This window comes from Boleophthalmus pectinirostris, unplaced genomic scaffold, assembly GCF_026225935.1.
Source record: "Boleophthalmus pectinirostris isolate CB_2022bp ecotype Guang Dong unplaced genomic scaffold, ASM2622593v1 HiC_scaffold_2, whole genome shotgun sequence".
NCBI lineage: Eukaryota > Metazoa > Chordata > Actinopteri > Gobiiformes > Gobiidae > Boleophthalmus > Boleophthalmus pectinirostris.
The window spans coordinates 7,955,846-7,980,112 of NW_026571152.1; the positions used below are offsets into that span (position 1 = coordinate 7,955,846).

At 40.2% G+C, this 24,267-nt stretch overlaps 1 protein-coding gene across 1 annotated transcript; it reads right to left on the reverse strand.

Annotated features, from left to right (window-relative positions):
* Window positions 1-22,041: 22,041 nt before the first annotated feature.
* On the reverse strand, window positions 22,042-22,955 carry LOC129409411 (putative golgin subfamily A member 6-like protein 19). The gene has a single exon (XM_055155379.1). The coding sequence runs from the start codon at window positions 22,399-22,401 to the stop codon at window positions 22,042-22,044; it is 360 nt and encodes a 119-aa protein (XP_055011354.1). The 5' UTR covers window positions 22,402-22,955.
* Window positions 22,956-24,267: the final 1,312 nt, after the last annotated feature.

Consider the following 24,267-nt stretch of genomic DNA (forward strand, 5'->3'; position numbering starts at 1 on the left):
GTTGTAGTAGAAGTAACAGTAGTAACAGTAGTAGTAATGGCAGCAGCAGCAATAGTAATAGTAACAGAAATCCTGGCAGCAGTAGTAGTAGTAGTAGTAGTAGTACAAGCAGTAATTGTTGCAGCAGTAATAGTAATAGCAGTAGTACTGATAGTAGTAGTAGCAGCAGCAATAGCAGTAGTAGTAGTTTTTGTAGTAATTGTAGCATTGGTAGTTGTGGCAGCGTAGTAGTAGTAGTAGTAGTACAATAGTACAAACAGTAGCAGTATTAGCAGTAGTAGTTCTTGTAGTAATTGTGGCAGTGTAGTAGTAGTAGTAGTTGTAGTAGTAGTAGTAGTAGTAACAATAGAACTAATAGTAGCAGTAGTAGTGGTGGTAGTAGCAGCAGCAGAAGTAGTAGCAGAAGTAGTGACAGCAGCAGTAGCAGTAGTAGTAATAGTACTAATTGTAGCAGTAGTAGTAGCAGCAGTAGTAGTGACAGTAGTAGTAGCGTCACCAGTCTTATTCCTTGGAAGTATTTGCATATATATATACACAGTGTGTCCATCTTGTTTGAAGACAGGTGACAGTGTAGCAGTAGTAGTAGTAACAAGAGTACTAATAGTAGCAGTAGTAGTGGTGGTGGTAGTAGTAGTGACAGTAGTACTAGTAGCATCACCAGTCTTATTTTTTGAAGTACTTGCATATAGACAGTGTGTCCTTCTTGTTTGAATAATGTGATTTGGAACAGTCCCTTCCAGCTCTGCCAGGCCAATTGTTTGCAGGTATAATGAGGATCTAGTGTAATTAGAGTGCGTTCACTGAGCTGCTCTTGATTCTATTAGTGGTAATGTAAAACAGCAGGTGGGCTCAGTATCACGGGGTTTGTGTAACTCAGACGAGACACCGCCAATGAAAGACCGCTAATGACATGTCTGCAAATACCAGATAAAACTAATGGAAATTCTACTGTGAATCATTTTAAACACTGACCTTTGAGACTCGCAATACTCGGAAATTGGTTTTAATTTTACGTTTTGTCAGTGATGGAAGAAGAAGTCGGTTGTGTTACTTAAAGGGAAGGGTCTACATTAGTGTTTTCTGATCTATGTTAGAAGGTTTTCTCATCACAAACTGACCTGGAGCTGTGTTTTGTTTCATTCACACATGTTTAACTCACAAACTCTGTATTTTAAGGCTGAGTTTCACTGTGTTCCACCTTGTGATGTCATGTGTTAATACAGAAAGTGCTCCACTGTGTTTTTAAACTTCATACACTAGTATCAGTACTGTAGCTCCCCATTACGCACATTAGGGCACCAAGTGTTTGGGGGGGCACCACTGTGTATCTTTGCAAAAGTAGGCGTAGTAGTAGTAGTAGGAGGAGGAGGAGTAGGAGTAGTAGTAGTAGGAGAAGGAGGAGGAGTAGGAGTAGTAGTAGGAGGAGGAGGAGGAGGAGGAGTAGTAGTAGTAGTAGTAGTAGTAGTAGTAGTAGTAGTAGTAGTAGTAGTAGTAGTAGTAGTAGAAGGAGAAGGAGGAGTAGGAGTAGTAGTAGAAGGAGGAGGAGTAGGAGTAGTAGTAGAAGGAGAAGGAGTAGGAGTAGTAGAAACAGTAGGAGTAGTAGGAGTAGTAGTAGTAAGAGGAGGAGGAGGAGTAGTAGAAACAGTAGGAGTAGTAGTAGGAGCAGTAGTAGCAATACTACTTTTACTAGTAGTAGTAGGTATAGCAGTACTAGTAGTAGCAGTAGTGATAGCAGGAGTAGTTGTAGTAGAAGGAGTAGTAGGAGTAATTGTAGCAGTGGTAGTAGTGACAGGAATAGTACTGGTAGAAGTAGTAATAGTTGTTGTTGTAGTAGAAGTAACAGTAGTACTATCTGTAGTAGTAGCAGTAGCAGTAGTAGTAATAGTAACACTGGCAGTAGTAGTAGTAGTAGCAGCAGCAGTAATAGTAACAGTAATACTGATAGTATTAGTAGTAGTAGTAAGAGTAGTAGCAGTTTTTGTAGTAATTGTAGCAATAGTAGTTGTGGCAGCATAGTAGTAGTAGTAACAATAGTACTAACAGCAGCAGTGGAAGCAGTAGTAGTAGTAGTTTTTGTTGTAATTTTAGCAGTGGTAGTAGTAGTAGCAATAGTACTAATAGTAGCAGTAGTAGTAGCAGAAGTAGTAGTGGAAGTAGTGATAGCAGTAGTAGTAGTTGTAGTAGCAATAGTACTAATAGTAGCAGTAGTAGTAGTAGCGGAAGTAGTGACGGCAGTAGTAGTAGCAATAGTACTAATTGTAGCAGTAGTAGTGGTAGTAGCAGAAGTACTAGGGTGAAAGAAAGCTACAAGTAAAAGTAGTATATAGTACACATTTAAAAAAAAAAAATTTAAAGAGTAAAAAGTAAAAGTATTTTGCTCAGATTTTGAGGTCTTATAAAGTGATTTTGACAAAGATTTGTGCTGAATTTTGTTTAACCAAAATAATGAAGTCTATGTTTTTTTCCAAGCTGCTTTTATTTGTATATTTTTGTATACTCAAACTACTCCAAACATGTTAAAAATAAACCCTCCGCCATTTAAGAATACTTGTACTTTTCAGTCCGTAAAGGCTCTTTGCTAATGACAGTCCCCATAGAAATCTTAATGGGCTTTTTTTCACAGCTTTGGGCAATCCTGCATACAGTACTGCGTATACTGCGTCTTGGCTTGTTGTGCTGATGCTTACTGCAGTACTTAAGGAGTTAGTTGTTTATAGACAGAGTTTATTGGGTGTGAGGATTTGGATTTGTTTAGCTCTATAGCATACAGCGACAGAACGGTGCAGCGGGCCAAATATGCGGCGTGAGTGTGAGAGATGCTCGTGTTGCTAATTTGTATTCCTTTCGGTGTTCTGGGTGGTCATGCAATTACACATCCAAATTAACGAAGTATGTTCATTCGTCTGCTTGCTTTCTACAACTACGAGAATGTTAAAAAAAAGTGTTAGCAGATTGAAAAGTAAACACAGGATCGGAGCAGTAGGCAAATAAAGTTAATCGCCTTTTTTTTTCTTTTTTTTTTTTATTATTTGTTTGTGTTTCCTCATCTCAACGTGAGATTGGGAGTTGTGTTTTTCTTCTTCTCTCAAACAGAAAACACTGTTCCACCTGATGTCATGTGGTAATACAGGTAGTGCTCCACTGTGTTTTTAAACTCCATACACCTTCACTTGAATCATTTGGATAATTTCAAAGCTGGAATTGCCAATCTCTACTGAACAAAAGGTCAAAGGTAGCTGACATCACAAGGTAGAACAGAGCATTTGTATTCACCTTGATGAGTTTATAAGGACTTTTCATAAATCAGAGACTGAGGGGAAGTGCAGCTGCAGAAGTAGTAGCGGTAGCAGTAGTATCAATAGTACTAGTAGTAGTAGTAGCAGCAGTAGTAGCAGTAGCAGTAGCAGCAGTAGTAGTAGTAGTAGTGGCAGTGGCAGTGGCAGTAGTAGTAGTAGTAGTATTAGTAGTAGTGACAGCAATAGCAGTAGTAGTATTAGGTGTATGAATGGAAGTAGTAGTAGTAGTAGTAGTAGTAGGTGTATTAACAGAAGTAGTAGTAATAGTAGTAGGTGTATTAACAGAATTAGTAGTAGTATTAGGTGTATTAACAGAAGTAGAAAGAGTATTAGGTGTATTAACAGAAGTAGTAGCAGTAGTAGTATTAGGTGTTTGAATGGAAGTAGTAGTAGATGTATTAACAGAAGTAGAGAAGTAGTGGTAGTATTAGGTGTATTAACAGAAGTAGTAGTAATATTAGGTGTATTAACAGTAGTAGTAATAGTAGTAGGTGTATTAACAGAATTAGTCGTAGTATTAGGTGTATTAACAGAAGTAGTAGTAATAGTAGTAGGTGTATTAACAGAAGTAGTAGTAATAGTAGTAGGTGTATTAACAGAATTAGTAGTAGTATTAGGTGTATTAACAGAAGTAGTAGCAGTAGTAGTATTAGGTGTATGAATGGAAGTAGTAGTAGATGTATTAACAGAAGTGGAGAAGTAGTGGTAGTATTAGGTGTATTAACAGAAGTAGTGGTAGTATTAGGTGTATTAACAGAAGTAGTGGTAGTATTAGGTGTATTAACAGAAGTAGTGGTAGTATTAGGTGTATTAACAGAAGTAGAAATAGTATTAGGTGTATTAACAGAAGTAGTAGCAGCAACAGTAGTAGTAGTACTGGTAGTAGTGGTAGCGGCAACAGCAGTAGCAGTTGTAGTAGTAGTAACAGTAATACTGGTAATAGTACTAGTAGTCACATTAGTAATAGTAATAGTAGAAGTAGTTATTAACAGCAGCATGAGTAGTAGCAATTTTTGAAGTAATTGTAGCATCGGTAGTATTAGTAGTAGCAATAATATTAATAGTAGCAGTAGTAGTGGTAGTAGTAGCAGCAGCAGCAGTAGCAGTAGTAGTAGTGACAGTAGTAGTAGTAGTAGTAGCATCACCAGTCTGATTCCTTGAAGTACTTGCCTATATATCGTACATTTTCTTTGAATAATATCATATGGAACAGTCCCTTCCAACTCTGATTCTCAGACAATAAAATATGTTATAATTAGATTTTGACCGCAGGACCTCTTTTTATCTGCAAAATTTAGCTCAAATACATACAAATAAATTGGGTACAGACCATAGACTGTATATATAAATGTTCCAAATAGGAAATGAGCATGGGCACACTTCTGGCTCCATAGACTCTGGCTCCAGTTCCCTTTCTACTGTAAAAACGTCATCCTTCTCTCTGTAACTGCTGCTGTCAGGCTTCTCATTTTGGTCTTAAAATGTTCACATTAACCCACTCTAGATGATCCTGGTGTTTTTATTTCACAATTTTGTTCATAAATCAAGATATGAACATTAATAACAGACAAATCAGATGCCTTCTTCGACAAGCTTCATTTGACTGGAGCCGAAAGCGAAGATGCTGTCATGGTGTTTCCAGCGAGTACAGTCGGAATAGCAGAACCCACCTCTCCCACACAGGATCGGGAAACTGCTAATGAGTCTTTATTCATGCCTGACCTTAATCACGGGATAATCTCATTGGGAAGAAGAAGTGTGTGTGATTACTGCAAGACGCTCCCAAAAGAACGGCTGACATCCCAGCTCCAGAACACGTTTACATCTGAAAGAATTTTAATGAGTCACAGAAAACACTGGACCAGGTCATGACCTTATAGGGTTTGGGGAGAAGTGATGCTATTGGATTTTTATGGTGTAGTAGTAGTAGTAGTAGTAGTAGTAGTAGTAGTAGTAATTGTTGTAGTTGCTGTTTTTATAGTTGTAACAGTGGTACTAGTGGCAGCAGTAGTAGTAGTAGTAGTAACATTAGTTTTAGTAATGGTAGTAGTAGTAGCAGCAGCAGTAGCAATAGCAGTATTAACAGCAGCAGTAGTAGTAGTGATAGTGGTAGAGGTAGTAATAGTAGTGGTGGTAGTAGTAATAGTAATAGTGGTAGTGGTAGTAACATTAGTTTTAGTAATGGTAGTAGTAGTAGCAACAACAGCAGTAGCAATAGCAGTATTAACAGCAGCAGTAGTAGTAGTGATAGTGGTAGTAGTAGTAGTAGTGGTAGTGGTAGTATTAGTAATAGTAGTAGTGGTGATAGTAGTAGTAGTAATGGTAGTGGTAGTAGTAGTAGTGGTGGTAGTAGTAGTAGTGGTAGTGGTAATGGTAGTAGTAGTAGTGGTAGTGGTGGTAGTGGTAGTAGTGGTAGTTGTAGTGGTAGTCGTAGTGGTAGTAGCAGTAGCAGCAGCAGCAGTAACACTTTTATTTGTAGAATTACTTTGTGTTGTATAACTTATTTGAGGTGAACTGGTGCTATTAAGTTTTTAGTTTTTTTTCATTGTGCAGTAGTAGTAGTAGTAGTAGTAGTAGTAGTAGTAGTAGTAGTGGCAGTAGTAGTGGCAGTAGTAGTGGCAGTATTAGTAGCAGCAGCAGCAGTACTTTTGTAAATTGTATGCCTTAGAAGTAGTAGCAGCAGCAGTACTAGTATCAGCACTAGTTCTAATTGATGAATTACATTTGTGTATTAGATACTCATTTGAGGTATCGATACTAAAAAAGTCCAAACCTCTTTAGAATGATGTTGAGCTGTATCAGAACAAGTATAAGAGCACATAGACCAGTATACACCCATGGACCACTATGGAACGTACTGGACCACTGAGGGATTAACTGCACAGATATAAAACCACACGGGAATAGAAGAGAAAGTACTGTTATATAATGTTCAAAATCTATTGAGAAATAAAAAAGGCATGTCAAAAGGCATTTCAATACAGTGAATAGTAAAAGCAGAGACTGAGCAGTATTGCCTATAAATTAGAAAATGTCTTGTCAGATGAGAAGCATATGGAAGTAACTGCCAGGGATCTATCCAAGTCTATCCAATCAGACGATGTCAGATGAGAACATGTGGAAACAGCTGTCTGTGACTTTACTAGGCAGTCCATTCTGATCTAAAATGTGCAACACAGCTCCCGAAACCATTTTTATTCCATGTTATAATGTTGTTACCTCCTCAAAAACAGACCTGGATTTGTTTCATTCACACGTTTGAGTGATTCTTTATTATTAGTCTGTCTACATCTCCAAAGCTCTAAGCGCAAGGGATGAGACATGATTTTTGAGTAGTCGAATATTCGTTCTACGTTCGAATATTGAATAATAATTTGGAATAAAGACTGACCAATATTTCATGTAATGCATTCGGGCAGAAGGTGCCGCTAACAGACTGTAAAACTCTGTACAGGCACAGTGGACTAGGCCTACTGTAGAGACTGCTCCAAAATAAAAGAAGAAGAAAAACTACCAGCGGCATTAGCAATGCAGAGACCTAAAAAGTTCTACAAATACCCACGCTTGGCAAAGTTAGCGAGCGTTTACTTGAGTCTGTGCCATTGGAGTGAGTGTTCTCTGCAGCTGGATTAATTGTCAATAGACTTCGCCGTCTCCACCCTGAACATGTGGACATGTTAATCTTTTTGAACAAAAATATGGCATAGACCTATAACCATTGCCAAGGCTATGAGTGTTTGTTTAAGCGTGTGATTGTTGCCGACAGTTCAGGTTGTTTCACCAGGTTTCGCCCCATTGACTAGAAAGTTCAATGAAAGTAGCAAAGTAGGCTACAGTGGTTGGTGGTTTCATGGTTTCTTATGGTTTCATAGGTGAGCTGCTCAATGGAGTTAATTTCTGTGTGCTTTGGAAGGTTATTGTCATTTGATTAAACCTTCTGTGCCTAAATACCTGTTTCACCCGATCTATCACCATGTGTGTGCGTGTGTGCGTGCAGGCGGGGGACAGTCAATTTTCGAATAATATTCAAATAGTTTATAGATTTTCAAATTAGTGTTTTTGCCAAAAATTCACATCCCTAAGCGCTCTGTAAATTTCAAGTTAACAGCTCCCTTTTACCTTTCAGAGATAGGCAAGGTCTGAAATCACCCAAATGATTGAAGTTGTCTGGAATTTAAAAACGCTGCGGAGCACTTCCTGTATTACCACATAACGTCACAAGGTGGAGCAGTGTTTTCCAATTGAGAGCTTAGCCTAAATATGCAGGATCCGTGTGTTAATTAAACGTGTGAATGAAACAAAGTACAACTCCGGGTATCTTTTTGATGAAGAAACAACATTATAACACAGATCAGAGTTTGTGTCTCAATAACACTAACAATAACTAGCATGCTAATACCACAAACACATGGGAAAAACTTGTGTACAGGCCTATAACGCTGAGATTTGCGCTGCTAAATTTGCCAGATCCTTCCTGTGTTATCCTCTCATTCAGTCTAATGAGCCCTGATGATTGCGTCGGCTCCTATAGAGTTTATAGGGGGCCCGGGCTGTAGCATGTGCCCACAGCGTGCTTCTCCGTCTCACATTCATCCTGCAGCTTTTGCTTACTCTAAAGGAAAGACGCCATAAACACATCTGCTGCAGTTTAGGTCGGTTTGTGGCGAGGGAGGAGTCTGCGAGCGGCCCTTCACTCCTTCAGGTGAAAGCGGGATTTAGAATGGAACAGTCCTATTCTCCCTCTGGTTTATGAAAGAGTGAATCATCTCCTGTGGATTCCCTTCGTGAAAATGTCATAGGTTATGTTGGGATGTTCTTTGTTGGTGCTGTACTTGATTTAACTCAAACTGAAGGTCCAAACAGGATTCTTGTGAGTTTAAGTCATGTTATAATGTTGTTACATTAAAACAGACCTGGAGTTGTGTTTTGTTTACTTCACACACGTTTGAGTAATTCTTTATTATTAGTCTGCCTACATCTCTAAAGCTCAAAATGCTCTGTTCCACCTTGTGATGTCATGTAGTGGTAGTTTTCACGTTAGCAGCTCCTTTTACCTTTAGTTCTGTAGACTGGCAATTCCAGGGCTGAAATTATCCAATTGATTCTAGTGAATGTGGAGGACTTCCTGCAATACCACATGACATCACAATGTGGAACAGAGTGTTTTCTGTTTGAGAGAAGAATTCTAAGAACCCTTAATCTGCAGGTTTTGTGTTAAACATGTGAATGAAAGAAAACACAACACCAGGTCAGATCAGAAAACAGTGTCATATGGGAACTTTATAGAAGTGTTTGTGTCTGTTATAGAGTTATAATCGATGACCCCAGTGGATCATTTGCCACATTTACATAAGAGCTTTAATTCTGAATAAAAAAAGATTTGAAAGTCAAATTAATTTAGTCCTCGATCATGTAAATGTTTATTCCTCTTAAAAACAATTTCGGTCTTTGAGCGCATGCATATCTTTGGAACGACTGCGAATAAATTTGGATCATGTTTGTGTCCGTGGCGTCCGAGATGACAAAAAAGCTGGTAGCAGCTGAAGTGTGTGTTTTCTTCCGGTAGACGTAAATAAGTTCATGCTCCTGTCCAGTCAGAGCCCTTCCCGACCCCCAAACGTTGAGCAGAATTAAATAAAGACAAATTAACGTGTTTTCCATGTAAACCACAATTTGGAATTATTTCCGTGTAAACTCAAAGGAGAATATTTTAATTCCAAACAATTTAATTCAGAAGAATTAATTCTGAATGAATAAACATCATGTAAATGTGGCCAATATTGATTGATAAAAAACGACTTAATAAAAGAAACAAGTCCGCTGACTTCCACATTAGAAAACTGGTGCCCAATGGGAGCTGATGTTGACTTAAACAAAGAACTGTGAAGTTGTTGGCACGTCTGATGGAGTGGATTTTTTAGTTTTTTCATTTACAGAGCCTTTAATTAATTCTCTACATTTGTCCTTCAACTAGTCAGGAACAGTGAGTTCATCTTGAGCTAGTCTTCGTCAAGACTGTCTTTGCTGGAGGATTTGTGTTTTGGGTTGACGAGAGAAACCAGGGGAGAACTGAAACTGGAACCTTCCTGCTGTGACCTGTGCCACAAGTTCACTTTCACTATAGAGCTCAGAATTGTGTCATCACATAGACTTTTTCTACGTTAAACCAATTTTAAGATTCTAACACCTTTATACCAGTAGACACCCAGCAGCTTTTGACGTTGTTTCACTTCTGTGTACACTTTTTTGTAGTGATTTAGCCAGTGTAGCTCTATGGACATTTGGTACATCTGCCAGTTATAAAGTTTTTGACATCTAATCCACCAGCTAGGTACTCCTGTCTAACCTCGCTCAAATTGTGAAGATAGGCCTTCTCTGTTTCCATGGAGACAAACTGACGCAACCAGGTCTACTTACAAATCAGGTCTTCTCACAATAAATACACCTGTTATCAGTTTAACAGAAGCTTCCTTTTGCTTTTCTATTGAACGCTCCATAAAACAGGATTAGCGATTTTCCTTGAGTTTTCCTTTGCGGAGATTAGGTCTGACCTGTGTAATTGGAAAATCTATTTAAGAGTTCTCCAGTCATTTTCAACAATGGTCCCGTCTGTGGTGCAGCGTAATGGGGCCATTGTGGAGCGTGATTGAAGCAGGAGGCTCTGTGAAGTCTTTGGGCCCAACGACACTATTAAAATACTATCGAATTAGCCCAAGATTTGCACGTACGGTTACGACATTACAATAGATCTCGCGTGTGAGCACAAGAATGAGCAAGCTAGCATTTTCTTCTCATTTTATGCATGGAAATTAAATTAAATCACAAAATAGGAGCATGGGGTTGCTAAATTGTCCATAGCGAGCTGGCATACCATAGATGCCTCGTCATAACCAGGTCCCATACTTTAGTACTCATTGTACTTCATAGTAATAGTAGCAATATTTCTTATATTAAGGACAAAATAGCTAGATAAAAACACCAGGATCATGTAGAATGGGTTAATATGAACAAAATGATGAGTCTGACAGTAGCAGTTACAGAGAGAGAAGTTTAAACCGAAGTCAATTGCAACCAGAGCTCCAAGGAACCGCTTCTCGCCTTGGATCTATTAAAATAACCGGAGAGGGTATTGCCATCTTAGAGCTGTCTCAAGATGGATTAGTGGCCACTTATTGTACTGCCCAGAAAGAGTGTAATCACAAACTGCTCGTGTTCAGCAGCTTTCAAAAAGGTAGAATTTTGTGAAGATTTTTACTTATCTCGCCTTATGCACTTAGCCCATAGAACTACAATAAAATCTGGAAGGTGAACCCAAGATGGTGTTGTATTGTTTACAACGGCCTGTGCTCATTGGTGAATTGGCCCAAAAATACATTTCTCTTCTGGATTATGGTGCGTTCGATTATCCATCCGTCTCCCACTCAGATTTTGGCTAAGCGTTTTATTACGTTTGGTGTGTCCGACTTGGAGAAAACCGTGGACGCCAACCGGAAAGTTGTTATTGTTGTTCATCTTCTAGCAGCCCTAAGGATGTTTAGCAACACCCATTTAATTTAAAACAAGTCTTTGTTCAATACTGGACTCACCACAACACCGACTACCAAACCTACAGGCAGTGATACAGACAGAGTACTGCAGTAATACGAGCGCAAACGCAGAACAAATACAAACGCCACAACACAAATGCCGCAACACATTAAAAAGCCACAACACATTAAAAAAACACAACAGAAGTGACCGTGGGACTCTATTTTCCAATGGACCAATCAAGTGGCAAGTGAAGAAGAAGAACTACAATGCGAAACGAATAATGATAAAACAATAAATTACTTTTACTTATGTTTCAAACTTCTCCGTTCCTTTACTTTTCATGTTTTTTTGGTTTGTTGTGACTTTTTGTTGTGCTGTCGCTTTGTATTTGTTGCAATGTTTGAGTTTGTTGTGACCCCTCTCGGCTTCCGTACCTCTGAGTTTTTCTGAGTTCTGCCAAGGAAAAGGGGCGTGTCAGTGCGTGTTGCTAGGTAACGTCCTCGGACCTCCAAGTCGGACGGATAAACGAATGCGCCCTTACTTCCTCAAAACAGGCGAGCTCTGCCCACTCGCGTGACATCAGTAACATGCACAGGGTGGTCCGTTTTGACCAATCAGAACAATAGCTTCTAGAGCCAACTTTTAGGCACTTTGAGGATTTACGTTTTTTTTTTAAAGTTTATGCTATGAAAATAGAAAATAATCTGTACAAAATTCGACCTTTGTGAATGTTGTCGATGCCCTGTCAGCTGAACAAGGGCAGTTTGAATTCCTCAAAAAATGCATTGCGCTCTGTGGACCCAAGCTCCCGGGAGCTCTAGTACTGATGGAGAGGCCACTAGTTGATCTCGCGCAGGGAGAGGGAATTCTTTATCCAGTTCTTATTATAGATCCATGACTTAAGCACTATTCGGACGGGATAAGTACAACCTGGGGACGTCTGGTAATTTGCAAATTCCCGTCCCACCTCTGTGTTACTTGCAGTGCATTCGCACGAGATAAATGAAGTTTGTAAATTACTCTAGTTTACTGACATCGATTGAGATTGAAAGAGAAAAGAACTCGCAAATTAAAGAAAGAGATAGAAAAGGTGCGTGAGTACAACAACAAAGATTGAGATAAAGATTCACACGGGACTAGTATTATCACCGGACATCTGTGTTTGGCCAAATATAGTAGGTCAAGTGGAATTTTTACTTGATGAATTACAGACATGACACATTTGCACTGGATTAAGACCTCAGGCATCCTCCGCAATTATTACAAATCACAAAAGGTCCACAGGTAATACTAATCCAGTGCCAATAGGCCTTTAGCCGCTAAAAACATCGCCCATTCAAGTGCCATGTTTAAACTTTGGAGATTACTTCTCGACGATGCTCGCTTCCTTTTTGAAACGTGCCAGTTAAATCATATGTATGGTCCATGGTCCTAACTCTTCGTAAATCCAGACTCGGGAATGGCACAACTGAACGCCAAGATATTCTACATTCAAGTCTAGTTATAGTTTTTGCTACACATGACTTGCTATATTCTGAGGCCACTACTAGGTACTTGAAATACACGGCAGCAACTCAATGACAAAGTTCCCTGTGTTTACTCCGGGGAGCAGTTTTTCCCCAGTGAACGTTGACCCAATTTCACTAATAACACGTGTGACCTGTAAAAGTGCTGAGGCGGGCGGGCGCTGGTGGTAAGGGTGCTGCGGTGGGACGCATTACAGTAAAGCACATGTTCACGAGGCGTTCGGGGCCAGACAGAAAACGTGAAAGTGGGTGAAGGACGGAGAGAGAGGCCAATATCTCCATCACACAGCCCTGCGCTATACATTTACATAGAGGAGACAAGGTTAACCTATAATGTCTGAAGAGGGGAGGGCAAATTACATCATTTCGCAGCTATAACAGGACATGAATTTCAAATAGGCGATGTTCACTCAATATACATCACTACGCATTGTCATAAAAGATAAAATATTGGCTCAATTTATGACAGAAGTGGTCAGTGTGGAGTCTGCAGTCAACCGCGTTTTAACGTACCAATGTGTAACTTTTCTATTATGTTTCTGCAGACATTGGTGGAACGTAACAAAGTAGTAAACGGTTACTTTAGTACTTTTACTTAGAGGTGCATTGTGCGACTTTTCTGGTGCAGGGTTCATCAAATGCTTTTCTCAACGTTGACGAAGATGTTGTCTGGAATGTTTCACAGTATGGTATTAAACCTTTCTATTGCCATGGAGACCCAACCAGGCTGAGTTATAGGTCAGATCTGTGGAGAGGCCAGAAGTCAGAATGTTCATTTTTCTAGGTATTTTCAAGCTATAAAACCACCTGTAATAGAATAAATGTAAAGTAGAACTGTTTAATGTCATGCACAGCAAAAAGTTTAGTCTTAAAATTGACTCTCACAGAACCAATTTTAACATTTTCTCAGAGTTTATGAGTTCAATCTGTTAATATAACATTTTTGGAAATGTTAATTAAGTAACATTGGACCAAAGTTCCTGTTTAACCCCAAAATCAAGAGTTATATCAACATTTAGAGAGTAAACAGACAACACTTTGTAGGGTTATACTGATTTAGGTAAACAACACACACAGGTTAGGGTGACCAAATGTCCATTTTTCCCCGGACATGTCAGTTTTTTGCATCCTGTCCTGGGCGTCCAGGTTTTTTTTTCTTAAGTGATGGAAATGTCCGGGTTTTCATTACTGCCATTAAACTGATTGACTCTTGTATCTCTCTCTGCACTCAGAAGGAGCAAGCAGACACAGTCGGTCAGTCTGCAACATGCCGAAGCACAAATGTGCATTTAACAATGACTTGTACAAGAAATTCGGGACAAGTAGGAGGCCATGTGCACAGGTTGCGAGGTGAGAGTAGCTCAATGTCGAGGCCCCACCTCCGACCCCCCGTAAGGTGTCCGGGTTTTCACAAATGGGAATATGGTCACCCTAACACAGGTGTTGTATTTACACTTTATTTTAGTTAATTTAAGATGAAATCATGTACAAAACTGGTTCAAACTAATCGTCTCTCGCAGGAGTTTGGAGTGGTGGGTGGGAGGAGCCAAATTAACACTAAGGGAAGTTGAATTATCTTCAACCATATAAACTCTGGCAAGTAACCCCAACTAGAACCCCCCATTTAACTTTCAAATTGTTGAAATAACACTTTTCACGTTCATCTCACCTACACGTCATAACAACACGGTGACAAGTACCTGTTGCGAGTCAATATAGCCCAATGCTGACACGTTTGCTCACTGAAATAGGCCGCCGAATACATTTTTCCTCCCGTGAGAGTGGAATAAGTAGGTGCTCACAAATGTTTTTCTCGTCATAATAAAATTGTGTATGAACTCTGAAGCAGTGAAGCATATAGCAGTCCCACCAGTCTTGGCAGCGACTCTGCTCTTATGTTTTCCTTTCTGCTGCAACTGCCCCACAAAACGCCATGGCCAAAAAACTCGTCCTTCTCAATCTCCTCCTTAAAAAAAATCAGCTGTATATGTTCTGGCTCCAGTATGACAGCAGCTTTAAAATCTTCAGGTGCTCAATGCAGCGTCCATGTTTAGGCAACTTTAACACTGTAAACACTGAGCATGTTTTGCTGCGTGTGATGTCATCGTGTCCTCCAGTGTGCACGTGGGACACTGTTGAGGTGTTTAAAGTTCACACTGCAGATCACATATAAGTTACATTTAACTGGAAATGTGAGCGACCTCTCAAAAAAAATCTGATTTCCCCCAAAAATCTCAATTGAGCATTAAGCCCTGCAGTCTAAATGTAGCTTTAGGCCCCGTCTGCACTAGTACGTATTCGATTTGTTTTTGTTATGGATGCAGTGTTCGTTCACACTAATCTGATTGAAAATGGCTCCAGAGATGGAAAAATCTGATGCCGCCAGCTCCCATGAATTCATTTGAGTACGGATCTGATCCGGCACTGTGTGGACGCCTGATATGCTGATGTAGTTCTATGCGCCACGAAGTAATTCAAAACGCTAAGAGGCTAGAATATATGTCCATTCATATAAACGGTCTATGTGTATGATTGTACTGTATAATCTCTGAAAAGTTTAACATGAACTATCTCCAATGCAACAGAAGAACAGAACAGACTCACCATCTGCAGAACACCCCTCTGTCAGAGAAAGAACACTCACATTCCACTGAGTCGTGTCCTTTAGTCCAACAGAAGCTGAACAGCATCTGCACACAATATCGAGCTGTTTTTTTGAGCGCTTAGTTTATGCAAATGAGCCATGCGGTTTTAAGTTTCTTTTTTTTTTTTTTTTTTTTTTTTTTTTTTTTTTATAATAATTTTTATTTGCAAACTACATAGATTACAACAAATAGGAACCAAACGACATACAAGATACAAGACAGACATTACGACTGAACATTACATACAAATAGGAACAAAGATGACAGGGGTTGGTGACAGTGTGAACCTTATGTGCGTGTCTGTGTGTGTGTGTGTGTATATGCGTGCGTGTGTGTGTGTATGTGTGTGCATACGCGTGTGTATGTATGTGTTTTTACGGTTTTAAGTTTCTGTAAAACGTAAACAAATATGCTCAAAGCTGTGTAGATGTGGCTTGCGGACACAGAAACGAGTCAGTCCTCACTCTGAGCCGCCATGCTCGTTTTAAAATCCAGTGTTACACTTAGTAACAACTGAACCTCGTCGTCGGTTTTACACTTTGCCATCTCCCTCGGCTCAAAATCAGCTGCTGCAACTTCAGACTTCCTTGTTTTTACCGCTCACATGACGTCGGGATGTTGCGATGACGTGACACCAGCCCATCACTTGACTGGTGTTTCAGGAGGTTTAGCGTTACCGTGTGGACAGAACATGCTTTGATTGTGGACACAGAAAAGACGTGCGTGGACGCAGATCGTTTCCGATACGCTGATACGGTGATATACGGATTCGGTTTAGAGTAAACGCGGTCTTAGACAAGTTTCAATACGAGGAGACATTCCAAACAAAGCAATCACATCTCCACGGAGACAGACAGGTCCGCACAGTCTCCCACCTGAAAAATTCCATATTGCTCCTTAAATTCTCCGAAGAGCTCTGAGTACCCTCTCCGTCTCGCATTGTCAATACTGAATCATGGGCTTTGTTACCCTTCGTGCTTTCAGATAGTATTTTTACTCAAACTTTACTGCTAGATTGTGTTCCTGTTTATTTGTTTTTTTTAGCTACATCCTTTTTGAAGACAGCTATTGATTTCAGTGGTGGGCTTTGTTTTCATGTCTCAACGGGCACCGCTCGCCTCCAGCACTGAATAAAAGCAGCACATACTTCCTCAGTAACTCGGTGTTGGTAATCTCTCTTTCTTTCTCAGGTATCATAGCTCTGTAACCAGTATCCGTCATGCTCCACCAGCCTTGTCAATATCTGCTTCTCGAGAGTTAGTGCTGTGCTTTAAATATCCACTCAACCAGATCTTGTAATGTTATTTGGATTAAAGACCTGCATAGTCCTGGTTTAGTGCCCATTTACTGGTTTAGTCCTGGTGTATTCATTGTTTAGTCCTCATTCAGTCCTGTTTTATTCCTGGTTTAGTTCTGGTTTACCTGGTTTTGTGCTGATTTAGTCCTAGGTTACTGGTTTAGTCCTGAATTAGTCCTGGTTTAGTTCTGGTTTAATCCTGGTTCAGTCCTGGTTTAGGCCTGTTGGTTGAGTCCTGGTTTAGTGCTGCTGATTTAGTTCTGCTTTAGACCTTGTTTAGAACTGTGTTACTAGTTTAGTTATGGTTTAGTCCTGGTTTAGTTCTGGCTTAGTACTGGTTTTGTGCTGGTTTAGACCTGAATTTGTCTTGCTTGAAGCCACAGCATGTGCATTTTTCACCAATGAATAGACTTTTTCATTCTGGATGTGTTTATTGCACTGAAAAATCACTGAAAAACATGATGTGTCCTTCAGTGAGCAGATCCACAAACCTGATGGGCTGGGAGGAGGACCTCTTCCTCCTAGTTTCCACTGAAATATTGGCTATAATCACGGTATGTCATAAAACATATCTATGTCCATGAATTTAACTTTATTTATTCAACAGATGACGTGCAACCTCCCAAAACTTACACACTGTACCTTTGAGACTGAGTACAGATAGTTCAGGCTTGATTCAAACTTAAGTTAGAACAGACTTTTTCTACATCAGGGTTAGTCTTAGTAGTCTTTTTTAGATCACAAGTAGTCTTGTTTAGACTTTTCCTGGACCAGTGTTAGTCTTAGTTTGGACTTTTTCTAGACCAGGATTAAGTCTAAATTAAGACCAACCCCGGTCTAGAAAAAGTCTAAACAAGACTACCCATGGTCCAAAAGTCTAAATAGTCTTAGTTTAGACCAGGGGATCAGGGTTAGTCTTGTTTAGGCCTTTTCTAGACCAGGAGTTAGTCTTAGTTTAGACTTATTTCTAGACTGGGGTTTGTCTTAGTTTGGACTTTTTCTAGACCACGGTTAGTCTTGTTGAGACTTTTCTAAACCACCGTTAGTCTTGTTTAGACTTTTCCTAGACCGGAGTTAGTCTTAGTTTAGATTTGTTTCTAGACCACGTTTAGTCTTGTTTTGGCCTTCTCTAGACCACGGTTAGTCTTAATTTATACTTTTTCTAGACCGGGGTTAGTCTTGCCTTGTCCTGCTTCATCTTCTCACTTTAGCTTTTAATTAAAACTGTTTTTAGTTTTAGTTTACTTTTAGTTTTTCTTTTTTACTTTTTCCATTTCAAATGTATGAAAAGTGTTATAGAAATAAAGTTTGATTGATTGCTTTAGTCCTTTTTTAGACCTGGTTTAAACCTCGATCTGTTACATACTGCAGTATAAGTCTAAGTCTGGTTTCTGGTGCTCAGTGCAGGTTCATGATTGTCTTAGTCCTGCTTTAGTGATGCGATAGGGCAATAATGTTCTGTTTTGCATTTTTTTGAGCATCACTCAAAGTCCAGCCCTAAACAGTAGATCTTTGCTGTTGAACATTGTTTGTGGACATTATAAAACATTAAACTGTGGCGCGGCCCCCTGACCATAGCTCTCTGAAAACTCTGCCCTCTAGAACACGGAATCCAAGTCCCCTGCACTAAATAATGAACACACACGCTCATAAATCTAACGAAGATCTCCACTGTCACTGTGTGTGTAGAAGTGTGTGTAGAGCAGAGAGGGGAGTACGCTCCGCTCTACAGGCCCATATGTGGCTCGACATGAGAAAACTGAATTGTTCTCAGATTAAGGTGCGTGTGATGGATGAGAGGGATCAGGAGCAGGATCTGAGCTGGGCTTTGGAGAGATGAAGAAAGCCGCTACTCGGAACTAATGGTGTTACCCAATTAAATATTAAAGGGGCTCGTATTACTATTATTTTCTGATCTCTGTTTGAACGTTGTTCCCTCATCACGAACATACAGTACCTAGAGTTGTTTTGTTTCATTCACACACGTTTAACGCACAAACTCTGCATATTTAGGCTGAGTTCTTCTCTCAAACTGAAAACACTTTGTTCTACCTTGTGATATCATAAAATGGTAATACAGGAAGTGCTCCTGTAAGTAATCGGAAGATAATAAACAGTACAAATAGAAGTAATCTGATAAAAATGAACAGTGCTAATAAAAGTAATCTGATAAAAATAAACATTACAAATGGAAGTAATCTGATAAAAAGAAACAGTACAAATAGAAGTAATCTGATAAAAACAAACAGTACAAATGGAAGTAATCTGATAAAAATGAAGAGTACAAATAGAAGTAATCTGATAAAAAATCAACAGTACAAATATAAGTAATCTGATAAAAAATAAATGGTAGAAATGGAAGTAATCTGATAAAAAATAAACAGTACAAGCAGAAATAATCTGATAAAAATAAATAGTGCTAATAAAAATAATATGATAAATATAGCCGCAAGCGGCGATGATCGGCCCTCGCGTGCGCTCACGCCGCGCCCCGCAAACGCAGCGCCCCGCAAACGCCGCGCCTCACACTGACCCTAATAATCCTAAAGTTAAACCTTACCCTAATCATAATCCTAACCATAGCCCCAACCCTAAACCTAAAAATCTTAAATTTAATTTTCTGCAATTTTCAAAATTTGGCAAAAAAAAAAAAAAAAATCCAAGATGGCGGACTTCCGGTTTGTAAAGGGGCGTGGTCACAATATACATTTTTGTTCTTATTGCCATGATGCATGTGGATACCAAATTTGGTTTGGCTACGCCAACGTTTGTGTAAGGACGTCCCATTGGCAAGGATACAATTTTGGCTTGTTGCCATGGCAACACAATGTAAATGGGATGTGAGCATCATTGAGTTTTTTAATCGAGACCATGTCACAAATGTGGATACCAAATTTTGTATATCTGTGACAAATAAAACCTTATTTTTACATACAAATTTTCCAGGGGGCGCTATTGCACCCATTTTTGTATTTTCTTACATCAGTCTGTTCAGGGTTGAGGTGTGAACTTATGATTAAAATTTGAGTGAAATCGGCCAAAGTTTGTGCAAATTATCACTCGTTGAAATTTGATGGTGAGCCCCAAAAACAAACCTGAAATTTGCACCGTTGCCACAGCAACACCGTGTGACCTTTTAAAAAGCTTTTAACAACTTTTAATGTCCCACTTGTCTAGATGATACAGAATGATTCTGTCTGGGTCAAACGCCCAAGGACGAGTTCGTTCAAGTACGAGGACAGGTCGCACGATCAATCCAATATGGCCGACTTCCTGTTGGTTGCCTAGCAACCGCATAATATACTTTTTTGTTCCTATTCCCATGATGCATCTGTGTACCAAATTTGGTTTGGCTACGCCAAAGTTTTTGTCGGGCCTATTGGCAAGGGCAGATATTTGGCCTGTTGCCATGGCAACACGATGGGAAATGGCATGGGGTCGTCATTGACTTTTTTGATCAAGACCATGTCATGAATCTGTGTACCAAATTTTATATGTGTACAACAAAGTAAATGTTTGCACTACCATGCAATTTCCCTAGGGGACACTATTGCGCCCATCTGAGATTTTCTTATATAAATGTGTTCAGGGTCGGAGTGTCAATCAACGATTCAAATTTGAGTGGAATCAGCCAAAGTTTTGTGCCAGAATTTGTAGATTTTACCAATGGAGAGTTTATGCCATCGCTATGGCAACGCCATAAAAAATATGACATGGGTGTCATTGACTTTTGGATCAGGATGCCAAAATGGAATTTTGTGCAAAATTTCAGAAATTTTTGAGCAACTATTTGGGAGCAAATGAATTTTTTCCATATTAAATTTTGTTTCAATCTATAGGGGGCGCTAATGCACCAAATTCATAATTTTCACATGAAGTAGCTTCAGGGCAGAGAGTTTAACAAATGTTTCAAATTTCATTGAAATCGGAGTTCGTTTGAGCAAATGGGAGCAATTTGTAAATGTCCTAAATTGTGAGCATTTTTTGTTGCTTCACTGCTCAGAGATCGTAAGACGTGTGTGAACAATTTGGATATTTGGGGTCATTGGTGAGTGACGGGCACTGACTCGCTCGTCATTCGCCATCTCGTCGGGGTCGCCCCCCGACCTTCCATTGACTTCCATTCATTTTAGCAGTAGTAAATATGGCTCAGGCCTTGGGCGTGGGTTACTGGGATACTGTTGTTCGTGCCGGGGGCGACCGTGAGGACAATGTTACATGTCGCCTTGTCGCATTTGGACATGCGCACGTCGCTCCCCATTCGCTCCACTTAGCGGAAGCAATAGGCCCTACGCCCTGTCGGGGCTCGGGCCTAATAATAAGAAATGTGGTGGCATATATATATCATTGGAAAGGGCTCGCGTCCAGTAACGCACCCGTGTGGTCCATTATCAATGACGAGCGCGTTGTCAATGCGTGCCATGTCAGCGGGCACCAGTCACTGACATGTGAGTGTGTGTTTGGAAAGCGCTTTGCGCTCTGTTGCGTGTGCTGCGCACACGCCTTCCCGCAGTGCTTCGCACTGCTGAACAATAACAATAGGCCCTACGCCACCCATGGCGCTCAGGCCTAATAATAATAATAAGAAGAAGAAAGAATAATATTCTGATGCGAGAACAATGTTCCGCTTTTTTTTGGCCGACAAACTATACATTTTCGGAAACCTCTGGTGCATTGCTACGTGATGGCGAGGGTCCCTGGTCACTACGGGCGAGTCACGTTGCGCCATTCCATTTTTCGGCCACTCGGAGCATCGCTTTGCGATACTAATAGGCCCTTCGCCAGCCTCTGGCGCTCGGGCCTAATAATTATTATTATACAAATTCTTCTGAGCTTTAGGCATGTTTTCTCAAGAAAAAAACGTAAAAGTAGCCAAAATTGTCTTCCAAGTGTCAGATCTGCCAACTATGGCCCCTCCCGCACTGCTCTCTGTGTCTCTTTGTTGCGCTTGTAAACACAGCGCCCGTTTCAAAGACTACTGCATGTCCCACCCACCGTTTGAAAGCTCTGGTGATAGGCTAAAACAATATGTCAATCACTTTCTGGAAGATCCAATGACTGAAGAGATTTCCCGTAAACAAACTGATGACGCGTGCGTAAAGCCAGGAAGTACGTGGGTGTGTTACCTTCTTCAGCGGCTTGTCCCAGCTAAACCACGGCACCGACAACAGCGGGGAGGGTCTCATTTTGAAGCTAAGAGTGTGAGGAAAACAAGCGTACCCAAGAGCGCCAAGAGAAAGGGAACTCAGAGAGGCAGAAGGCTCGGAAATTCAACATATATTTTCATTCACGCATTTATCCACTCATACGGACGATGATTTTCTGGATTATTTACCCACATGGAATTATTTTATGGAAAAAACAACTTGATATTCTTTTTCTGTGGATTATTATGGACTTATTGAGTACAACTTTTCATGGATTGAACGCGTTTTGGACCGACAGAACTGGCTCAAAGGTAAGAAATGCGTATCTCATTCTTTGATTATGATGTGAATTTTTAAGTTATAGCGTTTTGGGCTCGCATAAAATGAATGATATGGTTGTTTTATTGAGAAATTAAGCTTTTCAAACGATGTATGGCATGCCAGTAGTGAAAACAATAATGAAGGTGAATATACAGAGTGAACATTTTTTATTGGAAAATCGCCCGCCCACGGGCGGGTGGATGGTATGGGCCAGGTTTAAACCAGGTCTGAAAACCTGATCTAAACCTGATCTCACCCAGGTCTGAGCTGGGGTTTCATCTAGTTTGTCCCGTACTCCTCCTTCGTCTTCTCTTCCTCTCCTCTCACGCTCTCGTTCTCTTCTTCTTCTTCGTCGTGGAGTTCGTATTTGTCCTTCAGTCGTGTGAGAAGTTGGTTTCTCCTCTGCTCCTCTGCTAATGTCTTCGTGGAGCTCTCCAGCTCGGCATGGGCTTTCTGCAGCTCTTCACGCATCTGCTGGATTTGCTCTTGCAGATGTGCTCTCTCCTGTTTGATCTTTTCATGTTCATCACAGAGAATCTCCATCTTCTCCAACAGTTCTGTGTTCCTCTGTCGTTGTCTCTCTGTCTCTCTAAGCTCCTCCGATAACCTGTTCTCCACACTTTTCAGATCTTCGGACATGAGCTTCTTATAAGATTTCAAAAAAAATTTCCGAGGGCCTGAGGAACCGACTCTTGTCAACGTTTCGAGCTCCTCCTTCAAATTCACCTTCTCTTGGTTGAGCTCGGTGACAGCTTTGAGGAGCTCTGAATGGGAGTCTTTCAGCTGAGCATGTTGTTGACGTTCCTCCTTCAGATCTCGTAGGTGTGGACAGACTTCACCTTCTGCTGAAACGGGCGAGTTTTAACGTTCTGGAATTTTAAGGGCGGGTCAGGACTAATTCAGGTCTAAACCAGGTCTAAACCATGACTAAACCCAGACTAAATCAGGTCTAAACCAGGTCTAATCTTGGAGAGAGAGAGAGATAGCGAACCCTGAGCCCCGCGGAGCAGGTGTCCGAAAAACGCGACGGCTGCATGTACCTCTTCTCCAAGCTCTGCACCGGTCCTTTCGCCCGCGGACACTCGGGGCTACACGGAAGGACCTCCGAGCACATTTCGACAGTGAGTCCTGGTTTAGTCCTGGTTAAGTTCTGGTTTAGTCCTGGTTTAGTTCTGGTTTAGTCCTGGTTTACTCCTGGTTTAGTCCTGGGTTAGTCCTGGTTTAGTCCTGGGTTTAGTCCTGGGTTAGTCCTGGGTTAGTCCTGAGTCCTTGTAGAATTGGTGTCTGACATTGTAAATCACGTGCATGTTGTTTACATTGCTGTCTTGACTTTGGTTAAATTAGTTTGAAAGGGCATCGGAAGGTTATTTTGACACCGCGTGTTTATTTCCTGTCTTTCCCCTGCTAAAAACCTTGGAGAGGTGATGCTGGAAAACTAGTACTCCAATCTATGTGGAGCAGCCCTTCATGCGCTTGTCGGTAGCGCCTATAACTCTAGTTTTGTTGCTGGTTTTTATTTTCAAAGTTTTGGATCATCTCGTTTTGTTGCTTGTTCTGATTTTTTAAGTTTTGGATCGTCTTGTTTTGTTGCTTGTTCTGATTTTCTAAGTTTTGGATTGTTTTGTTTTTTGCTTGTTCTGATTTTTTAAGTTTTGGTTCCTCTCGTTTTGTTGCTGGTTCTGATTTTCTAAGTTTTGGATCGTCTCATTTTGTTGCTGGTTCTTATTTTCTAAGTTTTGGATCATCTCGATTTGTTGCTTGTTCTGATTTTCTAAGTTTTGGATCGTCTCGTTTTGTTGCTTGTTCTCATTGTTTAAGTTTTGGATTGTCTCGTTTTGTTGCTGGTTCTGATTTTCTAAGTTTTGGATCGTCTCGTTTTGTTGCTTGTTCTTATTTTCAAAGTTTTGGATCATCTTGATTTGTTGCTTGTTCTGATTTTCTAAGTTTTGGATCCTCTCGTTTTGTTGCTTGTTCTCATTGTTTAAGTTCTGGATCGTCTCGTTTTGTTGCTGGTTCTTATTTTCTAAGTTTTGGATCCTCTCGTTTTGTTGCTTGTTCTTATTTTCAAAGTTTTGGATCATCTCGATTTGTTGCTTGTTCTTATTTTCAAAGTTTTGGATCATCTCGATTTGTTGATTGTTCTGATTTTCTAAGTTTTGGATCCTCTCGTTTTGTTGCTTGTTCTCATTGTTTAAGTTTTGGATCGTCTTGTTTTGTTGCTGGTTCTGATTTTCTAAGTTTTGGATCCTCTCGTTTTGTTCCTGGTTCTCATTGTTTAAGTTTTGGATCGTCTCATTTTGTTGCTTGTTCTGATTTTTAAAGTTTTGGATCCTCTCGTTTTGTTGCTTGTTCTGATTTTTTAAGTTTTGGATCGTCTCGTTTTGTTGCTTGTTCTTATTTTCAAAGTTTTGGATCGTCTCGTTTTGTTGCTTGTTCTGATTTTCTAAGTTTTGGATCCTCTTGTTTTGTTGCTCGTTCTGAATTTTTAAGTTTCGGATTGTCTCA